This window comes from Canis lupus, chromosome 1 (genome assembly GCF_011100685.1).
Source record: "Canis lupus familiaris isolate Mischka breed German Shepherd chromosome 1, alternate assembly UU_Cfam_GSD_1.0, whole genome shotgun sequence".
In the NCBI taxonomy this organism is placed as follows: Eukaryota; Metazoa; Chordata; class Mammalia; order Carnivora; family Canidae; genus Canis; species Canis lupus.
In genome coordinates, this window is record NC_049222.1 from 108,592,107 (window position 1) to 108,604,108 (window position 12,002).

Sequence of the window (12,002 nt, forward strand, 5' to 3'; positions counted from 1 at the left end):
TGGCATGGTCATCAGAAGCAGTCTTGGGTTCCACCTGACAGTCATGCTCACAGGCTGCATAACTCAGTACCAGATTCACTTTGTAGGATGATAGGTGGCAGGAAACAATTGCATTTGGGCACGACAGCATCAAACACACCTTCCTTGAGCATCCAGGGACTGCTTCTCAGCACTTCCAGTTGGGAAATGCCACGTGAGCCGGTGGGTGTTGCTCACTGGCATAGGGAGGCTTCATATACAAGAGGAGCCACTTCTGCAACAGTTCCTGAGAATAGGGTCTAAGTCTAAGCCCCCATCAGGAGCATAGTCAATGATAAGAAATACCCCACAGGGGCTCCTGATGGCTCAGTCAGTTGAGCATCTTGCTGTTGATCTCAGGGTTGTGAGTTCAAGCCCCTCGTTAGACATGGGGCTTACTTAAAAAAAACAAAAACAAAAAAACAACCCACAGAGAAACCATGTTTCTGTTTAGGCCCAGTCACATAGGCCCTTGAGATCTATAAGCCTACTCACAGTCCTTCCATTCCAATGTAGTTCACCAATCAGGGGTCATTTTTATAATAAACATTGTTGCCTGGGAACGGAGCTGGCATTCCATATTTACCTTAACCCAGTATGTTTCCATGGAAACCATGTTAGAAGAAAGTAAGCCAAAGTCACCTTCTAATAGGAAACAAGTTTAGATCTTTTGTTAACTCTTCCTCTGACCGAGCAAGTACACTTCTGAGCATATGCCCTGGAACCAGGATTCATGTAAAAGAATGTTAAAAGAAGCATTATTCACATTAGCCAGCTGCAAACTGGAAGTAACCCAAATGTCCATCAGTATTTGAATGAATAAATACATTGTGGTGTATTTGTATCAGGAAATAGTATACAGGGATGAAAAATGAATCACAATTACACACAGCCACAGGGGTGAATCACACACACATTTGAAGGAAGCAAGACATAAAACATATAGGTAGCATGGTTTCATTAGCATAAAAATCAAAATCCGGCCAAACTAAACTTTTGCTTAGAGGTACATGCATGGGTGATAAAACTATAAAGAAAAGTAAAAAAAATGAATTTCACTTGAGGAAATATGGTAAACAGAATAATGGTCCCTCTCCAAGATATCCACACTGTAATCTCGGGTACCCATGAGTATGTTACTTTACATGGCAAAAGAGACCCTGCAAATGTGATTAAGGATTTTGAAATGGAGAGGTTACCCTGGATTATCCAGGTGGGCCCAATGTCATCACAAGGGTCCTTGTTAGGGAGAGGTAGGAGTGTCAAAACCAGAGAAGATGATGTGATGTTGGAAAGGGAATATATGAAGAGAAACAGAGGTTGGAGTGGCCACGAGCTAAGGAATACATAAATCAAGGAATTCAGCTTCTAGAAATTGGAATTCATTCCATTAGAATTCTCCCCTGGAATGATTTCTCCCCTGGAGCTTCCAAAAGGAATGTAGCTGGCTGATACCTTGATTCGTAACTCAGCAAAACTGATTTCAGACTTCTGACCTCCAAAACTGGAAGAAAATAAAGTTGTGTGTTTAGCCAGTAAATGTATGGTGCTTTGTTACAGCAGCAATAGGAACTGACAGGCAGGGTAGTGCTATGTCTATGGAGAGGAAGGTGGGAGTGATGAGACGGAGCATCTTCAGTGCTGCCAGCATTCTGGTTCTTGACCTAGTTGGTGGCTCAAGGATGTTCAGTTAAAAATACATAATAGGGGATCCCTGAGTGGCACAGTGGTTTGGCGCCTGCCTTCGGCCCAGGGAGTGATCCTGGAGTCCTAGGATCGAGTCCCACGTCGGGCTCCTTGCATGGAGCCTGCTTCTTCTTCTGCCTGTATCTCTGCCTCTCTCTCTGTCTCTCTGTGTCTCTTATAAATAAGTGAATAAAATCTTAAAAAAATACATAATAAAGGGGCAACTGGGTGACTCGGTTGGGTGTCAGCTTTTAATTTTGGCTCAGGTCATGATCTCAGGGTCATGAAATTGAACCCTACATGGAGGCTCAGCAGGGAGTCTGCTTGAGATTGTCTCCCTCTGCCCCTGCCCCCACTTGCACACACTCTCTCTCTCAAATAAATAATCTTTAAAAGATACATCATCTGTGCACTTTTCTGTGCACAGTGACTTTTTTTTAAAGAAAAAAAAAGATGTTGGCTATCCTTGACCTAAATGTAAAATCTAAAATTGTAAAGCTTCTTTTCTAGAAAGAAACAAAAGAGAAAATCTTTGTGAGCTTGGGTTAGGCAAAGATTTCTTAGCTACACCATCAAAAGTGTGATCCATTTGATAAACTGAACTCCATAAAATTTAAAAACTTCTCTTCAAAAGGTGTTGTTCAGAGAATAAGCCCCATAATAGAAGAAAATATTTGCAAAATGTATAGCTGATAAAGAACTTGTATCTAGGGGCACTTCAGTGGCTCAGTTAAGCGGCTATCTTCAGCTCAGGTCATGATCCCAGGGCCTTGGGATCGAGTTCCGCATCAGGGGGAGCCTGCTTCTCCCTCTCCTCACTCATGCTCTCTGTTGCTATCTCTGTCTCTCTCCCTCAAATAAATAAATAAATAAATAAATAAATAAATAAATAAATATCTTAAAAAAAAAAAAGAACTTGTATCTAGAAAATATGAAGAACTTTCAGACTCAATAAGAAAACAAAGGATCCAATTAGGAAAAATCAGTGAAAGGCTTGAGCAGACACTTCACCAGAAAATATGTAAGATGGCAACAAGCAAGTGAAAGATGCCCAACAGTGTTAGTCATTAAGGGAATGCAAATTAAAATCATGAGAAACTTCTACACACCCAGTAGAATGGCTAAAATTTAAAAGATGATACCAAATGTTGGTGAGGATATGAAAGAACTGGAATTCTCTTAGTCTGCTGGGAGGAATATAAATGGCACAACCGCTTGGGAAACCAGTTTGGCAGTTTCTAAAAAACTAAATGTACCCTACCATATAGGTTAGACATTATACTTCCTAGGTATTTACCCCCCAAAAAGGAGGCATATGTTCATACAAAGACTTGTACATGAATCTTCATAACAGCTTTGTAAAATTCAAAATGGAAACAACCCAATGCCCACCAAAAGGTGAATGGATAAACAAATTCCATACAATGGAAAGCTACTCACCAAGAAAAAGGAAAGGGCTCTTGATAAACCCAACAATGTGAATGAATCTTAAAATAATTTTCTGGTCTAGGTGAAAGAAGTCAGACCTCTTCCCCCCCCCCCAAAAAAAAAGAGTATATACTTTGTGATTCCACTTATTTATGTATTTGTGTATGTATGTATTTATAAGTAATCTCTACAACCCAACATGGGTCTTGAACTTACAACCTCAAGATCAAGAGTCACATGTCCTACTGACTGAGCCAGCCATTTGTAAAATTCCTTAGTTTATAAATGTGACTCCATTTATAAAACTCCTTAGTTACAGAAAATACATGGGTGACTGTGGGGGCTGGGGGTGGGTGGTAGGAGGCTGCACGAAGCAAGTGGCCAAAGGAATGAAAAAGGGACATGAGGAAACTTTTAGGGATGATTGATGTATTTACTAATCTCAATGATGTCAAACTTACCAAACTGTACTTTAAATACATGGCTTTATTGTATGTTATTTGTACCTTAGCAAAGCTGTCAAAAAAGTTTCCTACCTCACATCATCTAAAAACATAAGTTCTGGGACACCTGGGTGCCTTTGGCTCAGGGCGTGATCCTGGGGTGCCAGGATCGAGTCCCACATCGGGTTCCCCTCAAGGAACCTGCTTCTCCCTCTGCCTGTGTATCCCGCCTCTCTCTCTTTCTGTGTCTCATGAATAAATAAATAAAAAATCTTTTAAAAAATAAAAACATAAGTTCTAGCTGTATTAGAGGCCCAAATGGGAAAAGCAAAATTTGAATACTTTTACAAACCGGAGGAGAGTGTTTTCTAACCTTGGGAAGAATTTCTTGAACAAGGGAGTCCTAAACTTTCCTTGTTCTAGGAACCCTTAATTTCTGAGAAATATTTTTAGTCCCAAAGTAACCTCTGACAGTCAGGGGTATGCCACGAAGGCTGGCGGTTAGGAAGGAAAAGCACCCCCAATTTATAGCATTGGCTGATTTTCATAACAAATGAAGGTATCCCCTGTTTTTTGAAATTGCGTATTATGCCACTTCACTTTTACAGAAGGCCTGCTTTAGTACCCTATTTCACTAAGCAAGAGACATCTGAAGAGCATTTGCACTTTTACAAAATAAAAAAAAGGGGAGGGGCAAAAAAAAGAACATAGCCTTCAGCATTTGCTTTGCAGTGAGCTGTTAGAGGCAGCATACACCCGGAACGGTGAGAGTGCCCCCCCACAAACTCCTTCCTGGGGACCATACTCAGCATGTCAGCATCATCCCGCTGCTAGAGCTTTGTGCTGTCTGTGAGCATCTGTGCTTTATCTTAGTTTATTTTGTGCATCCATCAGCAAGATGTGTCCTAAGGTATCAGAAAGCCTGAGAGAGGTTATTTTTGGGGGTAGGGGAATGCTATATATTTTTTCCATATAAATTAGTGGTGATTTCTTCTTCACTTTATGCCAGTTTGGCTTATGAAGGGTCTTATAGGAATGCTGTACTTTCAGATAATGGGGAAACCTGTACTCTTATCTTGGGTGTGGTGAACATATCCTAAAGTGACCTCCAGTGAGTCACATCCCTGTGTTAATACACACCCCATTAGTGGGGGCAGAACCTGTGACTTGCTTCTGGCCAACAAAATACAGCACCCGTGAGGGGATGTCACACTCCCTTCATTAGGTGTGCTATGTAAGACTGGCCCTTAGTAGACTGAAGAGAGGTGCTCTCTGGCTGGCCTTGAAGATGCAAGCTGCCATGCCCTGGACAGGCCATCTGGCAGGAGACCACATGGTGAGTCCCAGATGAGACCACAGCCCTGCAACTCTGTGAGACCCTGCAAAGAGGATTTAGCTGAACTGACCCATGGAAACTTCGAGATCATAGATGGGTGTTTTAAGCCACTAAGTTTGGGGTGATGTGTTATGCAGAAATAGAAAAACAAATACAGTGGTTAATTTCAAGCTACCAACAATTGAACTTATATAATTCCTGAAAATGGAACAATCAGCTAGCTTTTAAGAGCTGTCCCAGGGTCCAGTCTTGTACTGCTAACAGTTCTACTTTAAATAAATCAGTGCTTTTGTCCTAGCAACCTAGAGGCCATTTTGGGGGAAAAAACACAAATAGAAAAAAACAACAACTGGATTTCATTTTCCAAAACCACAATTACTTACCTGGGGGATATTTGTGCCATTGGAGCTTGGAGTCAGATTGGACTCATCACTCTTAGTCATGCTGATTTCTGTGCAGTACTTGCTTTTCTTTCTTTCTTTTTCTTTTTCTTTCTTTCTTTCTTTCTTTCTTTCTTTCTTTCTTTCTTTCTTTCTTTCTTTCTTTCTTTCTTTCTTCTTCTTTCTTTCTTTCTTCCTTTTTAATTGAAATTTTTACTGGGATAATTGTAGATTCACATGCAATTGGAAGAAATAATCAAAGAAATTCCTTGTACTCTTTGGCCAGTTTCCTCCACTGGTAACATTTTTGGATATTTGGCTCTTTATCATAGCAACAGCTAAAAATGCAGTTTCACAAAGATGTGACTCATCAAAAGGAACACAGCGCTGTCTTGTGTTGAACCTGTGAACTGTCTTGAACGTGTAGCTCATGGGATGTCTGACCCATGTCCTGTGTGTCTCCCTCAAGACTTAAAATATCCCCATGGTGTTCCCTTTGAGTTCACTGTGATGCTCTGGGGTGCCTGGGTGCGTGTGTTGGTTTTCTAGGGGATGCTGTAACAAAGTACCACAAACTTTGGGTGGCTTAAATGAAGGAATTTATTATCCCACTGTTTTGGAGGCTAGGAGTCCAACATGGAAGCAACCGTTGGCAGGGAGGCATTTTCCCTATGTGTGTGTCTGTGTTCAAATTTTCCATTTGCATAAGGACACTGGTCTTATTGGATCAGGGCTCACCCTAATGACCTCATCTTAACTTGATTATCTCCGTAAAGACCCTGTCTCCAAATAAGGCCACATTCTGAAGTCGATTAATGCTTAAACATATAAATTTGCAGGAGGCAGGGGGCGGGGACACTATCCAACCCATAATGGCACACAAATTGAGAAATGCAGTCTTTTAAAAAATTTTTTAAATTTATTTTATTTTAAAATATTTTATTTATTTATTCATGAGAGACACACAGAGAGAGGCAGAAACATAGGCAGAGGGAGAAGCAGGCTCCCTACGGAGAGCCTGATACAGGACTTGATCCCAGGATCCTGGGATCATGACCTGAGCTAAAGGCAGAGCCAATTACAGAGCCACCTAGGCACCCCCTCTGCTTTTTCAAAGTTGGCTCCACACCCAGCGTAGAGCCCAACATGGGGCTCAAACTCAGGACCCTGAGATCAAGACTTGAGCTGAGATCAAGAGTTGGATGCTTAACAAAGTGAGCCACCCAGGCGCCCCTGGGAAACATAGTCTTAAGCAATTCATGTATTCATTTGATCTGCATGTTTTATTGAGAACTTACTCTGTGCTAGGCACACAAAGACAAAAATCTGCCCTTGTGGAGCTTCCAGTTTAATTGGAGAGTCAGCATTCCCCAAATAAGTAAAGATGAATACAGAAATGAAGACAGGTTGGAAGTGGTTTCATGCATAACCAGACCTATGGCTTCTAATGGTGTCAGAGCTCATTCTCACCGTCGCTCAGTCTCTTGTCTCCACTTTGTCTACTGACCTGCCCCTCCCAGGACCCTCCGTGTGATGCGGATTATGACAGCTCAAGTCCTAGAGTCCCATCTATCCAGCTCATGTGTTTCCCCCAAAATACTGGGAAGGGATTTAGACTGGCTCAGCTTGGGTCAACATGTCTATCTCTAGGACAATGACTGTGATTGTCGGGGCCTGGGTCACGTGCTGGCAGCGTGGCTTGTTGTGTTTGGAAGCCAGAACCCCGTGGAAGGCTAAGCGTTGTTAGCAGAAGAAGGGTAGAACAGATGGCTGCTACACTCAGCCACTCACCCTCTCTTGGTGCCTCAGTCTCTCACACACTCAGCCAACAAATAGGTATCATCCTCTTTCCTCCAGATCCAGGAGTGGGAGACCCGGATCTCTGTTCCTAGTAAGGATGTCAGGGCTTCCGGACTCATCCTGGATCAGAAGGTCAAGATTCAGCGAAGGATCAAAATCCTAGAAGACCAGTTGGACAGGGTGAGGGGTCAGCTTCTTGACTCTTTCCAGACCTGATCTCTGGGGGTTGGAGGGGAAACTGAGCATGGGGTCAAGTTCCAGAAATGATGGGCCAGAGTCCTGGAGGGAGGCAGGCCTGAAACACTGGGCTCCCAGAGAAGGATCAGGAGACACAACCCTGGAGGGATTGGAGGGTCAACCCAAGGAAAGGAGACTGATGCTTGGGTTCTTAGGGCAGTTGGACAATGCTCTAAGGATCCCCAGATTGGGAACAGGTTCCACATGTGACAAGTGCCCTCTCCTTGGCTGAGCATGGATGAGGGAGATAGGTCGAGTCTCAGACAGACTTTTGTACCTGTCCCCCCACCCCGCCCCCCAGGTCACCTGTCGCTTTGACATCCAGCTGGTACGGAATGCGGCCCTGCGGGAGGAGCTGGATCTCCTGCGCATCGAGAGGAGCCGCTATCTGAATGTGGATCGCAAGCTGCAGAAGGTCAGTGGCCCTGAACCCTGGGACCCCTTGGCCCAGCCCAGGTAGAGGAAGGAGGAGGCAAGAGTTACCCCACCACCAACAACACTCTGACCTCAAATATGGAATCGGCCAGAGTCATAGGTTTACTTTGGTCCAGAGGGAATGGAGGCCACGAAAATGTTCCAGGTTGCCTCTAACAAAGAAAGCAGCCTCGTTTAGACTTGCAGAAGCCAGAGATGTCACTTTGAATATCATCAGCCAGGGCAGTCAGTGGATGAGCAAGCAAGACAGTTGACATTCTGTGGGTATCTCCAGAACCTTTACTGTCTCTTGAGGACCCTTCCCTTTCTCCTCCACTTTCCCTGCCCTGAACGAATAGTACAAGGAACTCTGTCCTTCACCCAGACTGATAATCTGCCATATTTATATACACACACACTCTAATTAGTATTTTTTACTGAAAATAATTTATTATTATGATTGCTGAACTATTTGAGAGCGCACTGCAGACATTATGCCCCTAAGAACTTCAGGGTGTATGTCCTAAGAATAAGACCATTTTATTCTTATTCTTTTTTAAAAAAAGATTTTATTTATTTATTTGTTTGAGAGAGAGAGAGAGAGAGAGAGAGCGCGCACGCACAAGCAGGAGGAGGAGCAGAGGGAGAGGGAGAAGCAGATACCTTGCTAAGCAGGGAGCCTGATGTGGAACTCCATCCCAGGACCCCAGAATCATGACCTGAGCCGAAGGCACTCAACCACTGAGCCACCCAGACGCCCCAATGTTATTACAATTCTGAATAGTCCCTGTTTACGGTTCTCTGATGGTCCTTTATAACTAATTTGATTTTCCTGTTCCGGGCTCCAAGCCAGGGTTCCACACTGCTTTTGCTTGTCCAGGCTCCGTTTATCTGGAACCATCCCTTGGCCCTTCTTTGTCTTCATGACTTTGATATTTTGGAAGCCCGTCGTGTTGTACGAAGTCCCTCAATATGGTTTGTCTGATTGATCTTCGCGATGAGATTCGTGTTGCACATTTTGGGAGGAGTATCACAGAAGGGATGTTGTATGCTTGGTGCACATTATGTAGGAGGCACATGATGGTAGTTGGTCCCATAACTAGTGATGTTGACTTTGGTCCCTTGGTCAGCCATGTTTCTGTAGGGCAATTTTCCCTTTGTGATGAATAAGTGGAGAGTCTCGAAGACCATGTAAATATCTTGTTCCCCAACACCTTTTTACTCGGTTGTTTTGGTGTCCATTAATGATCTTGCCCAAATGATTGTCACTAGCTGCCAAATGGTGATTTTTTTTTCTACCTCTATCATTTCTCCTATACTTGTAAGGGAGCATTTTAAGGAAGAGCTTTTCATTCTCCCCTGTGCATGTGTGTGTTATCAGTAAGCATTTGGATTTTTATTTCACTCTGCGGTGGTCATCATTCATGATGATGTTCAACTTGTCCCAGATTTGGCTAGTGGGAGCACTTCAAGCTGCCTTCTGTGTGCTTTTGATGTGCCCCATGGTTGTTGGTTATTTTTTTTTTAAGATTTATTTATTTATTTGAGAGAGAGAAAGAGAGAGGGCACATGCACACATGAGCAGGGGGATGAGGCAGGGGAAGAGAATATCCACGCAGACTCTCACTGAGCATGGAGCTGGATGTAGGGCTCAGTCCCACGATCCATGAGAGCAGGACCTGAGCTGAATCCAAGAATCAGACACTTAACTAACTGAGCCACCCAGACACCCCTTGTGGGTTCTTTTTGAACATTTCCTTACTTTCTGGCACAGGAAGATAGTCCAAGTTCTTCTGCTCTTGTTCTGCCCCTACCTAGGAATTAGCCCTTTCTCCAAGGAGTCCTGGTTCCCTCTGATAGGAAGGAGGTTTTGAGAAATGAAGACACAGGTACTGCTAGCATCCTCTTTGCTACCAGGGCATCATTGCTTTGAGGCCCTCTCTCTGGAGACAATTAAGGAACACACACATATATTATGAAACCATGATTTCACATTGATTCCCCCTAATTCCAATCCAGCCTTACTGGGTAGGTTATTCCTGAACATTCCCCATTTTCATCTTTTCACTGCTCTTGTCTCCCACAGTAGGAAGACTGGCTCTCAATAGCATTGGTATACTTACTCATTTGCTCAGTCCTACAGTGTACACGAAAGAGGTCTATAGTTGTTACCACTGTACTTCCACCTCCTGAATTTAAGAAGCAGAATTCAAGATATGAAGTGTGTTTTGCCCTCTGAGGGTATGGAGATCTAGCTATCCATCCAAAATTATTGTATTCACAAGGCACTTGAATTAATTCCTTTTTTCTTTTTTTTGTCTGTGTGTGCTCTTGTCTTTTTGTTGCAAGTACAGTTAGGTTCATTTGCTTCTATTTTTTTTTTAATTTTTAAAAAATTTTTTAAAATTTATTTATGATAGTCACAGAGAGAAAGAGAGAGAGGCAGAGACACAGGCAGAGGGAGAAGCAGGCTCCATGCACCGGGAGCCCGATGTGGGACTCGATCCCGGGTCTCCAGGATCGCGCCCTGGGCCAAAGGCAGGCGCCAAACCGCTGCGCCACCCAGGGATCCCTGCTTCTATTTTTAAAAAGATTTTATTTTATTTTTTTTGCACGTGTGTGTGTGTGTGTGAGAGAGAGGGGGGGGGCACAAGTGGGGTGGAGCAGGGAAGAAGGAGAAGCAATTGGGGAACCCGACATGGGACTCAGTCCCAAGACCCTGGGATCATGACCTGAGCTGAAGGCAGGTGCTTAACTGACTGAGCCACCCAGGCGCCCCTGAATATTTAACCCTTTAAGAGGGGTTTCCAAATGAAAACTACTCCAGAAGGTATCTCAGAGAAACACTATTTCCTCTCCATCTCTTCTACTTCATTCTGTGTGTGTGTGCACATGCGTTTATATACATATGTATATGAATGACTACATGTGTATACATTATATATGTGTATATTTGTATATTGTATACATAATATATATATACACACATGCATGTGCACACACATACACACTATATATACTTTCCTCCCTTCTTTCTCCCAAAAGAACCCTTTTTACCCATCTACTGCAAAGACATTTCTTTGGAACTGGAAAACAGATCCGTGTGGTCACCATTATGAAATCCACAAAAATTTCTGCACCAGTCCACAAAGTTAGGTCGATGCTCTTAGGAATGTTCTTGGATGAGGGTTTTACTGGGAGAGGCCTTCTTTTTTTTTTTTTTTTTTTTAATTTTTATTTATTTATGATAGTCACAGAGAGAGAAAGAGAGAGAGGCAGAGACACAGGCAGAGGGAGAAACAGGCTCCATGCACTGGGAGCCCGATGTGGGATTCGATCCCGGGTCTTCAGGATCGCGCCCTGGGCCAAAGGCAGGCGCCAAACTGCTGCGCCACCCAGGGATCCCTGGGAGAGGCCTTCTGAGGCGGCATTCCAGCTCATCAGTTTGGGTTTCCTGTACCTGGTACCTATAAGATCCCTTTCTCTGGTGACTGCTCATTGGGAAGGTCCACATATTTGGAAGGAGCAGGAGTCCCCGTTCTTCAGGGGGCCACGGGGCCTTAAACGAATGCCCTACAGTGGGGAGGCTGTAGGAAGAACCTTGGTTTTGTTCTCTTGCAGGAAATCAAGCTTCTGCGACACATGGTCAGCTCCCTCATGGTCTCCTCTGCAGCTGCCTACACTGTCAGGTAGGGCGCCACCAAGGCCTTCCGGGGATGCACTGTGCTCACACCGTACCGTACATACCTTGCAGGAGGGTTCAGGACTCCAGAAATATACTGTTAAGACTTTTTTTTTTTTTTTTTAAACAAAGTACACCTCTCTGTCCTCCATGGATATTCCAGTTCCTTGGGCAAGGTCCCATTCATTGGTTATATGGATAACCTCTTTGGCTCCAGTCTATTCATGGAACTTAACACTCAGAGTGTGTGGAGAATGTATCAAGATGGTACATGTGGTGCCATCTTGGTGTCAGGAGCCAGGGGCTGGGGAAGCATCAGGCCCTGAGAGTAGATTGTTACTTATCAGTATTGGCTGAAAGAGACAGAGATCATCTCAGGCCACCTTCAGACGGAGTTATGTAGTGTGGAATCCAGAAGTACTTGCTGTTGTGCATGTATTGGCTTGTCTCTGCCTCGGGGGCTGGTAGGGACTCCCTGCTCTCTCTCACTCCAGCTCTGCTTCTTTCTGAGCTTCCGCCTGCCCTGGTCGATTGCTCCCAATGGTTTCCTGTGTCCTCCTATTCATCCTGTCTGGTAT

At 43.9% G+C, this 12,002-nt stretch overlaps 1 protein-coding gene across 8 annotated transcripts in view; it reads left to right on the forward strand.

Annotated features, from left to right (window-relative positions):
- ODAD1 (outer dynein arm docking complex subunit 1) overlaps positions 1-12,002 on the forward strand; it is a 28,340-nt gene that overhangs the window by 10,267 nt on the left and 6,071 nt on the right. For all 8 annotated transcript variants that reach the window (XM_038528386.1, XM_038528383.1, XM_038528387.1 and 5 more), the window contains 3 exons: positions 7,149-7,271; positions 7,630-7,743; positions 11,364-11,431. In XM_038528386.1, the coding sequence (XP_038384314.1) occupies positions 7,149-7,271; positions 7,630-7,743; positions 11,364-11,431 (305 nt within the window). The remainder of the gene's footprint in view (positions 1-7,148; positions 7,272-7,629; positions 7,744-11,363; positions 11,432-12,002) is intronic.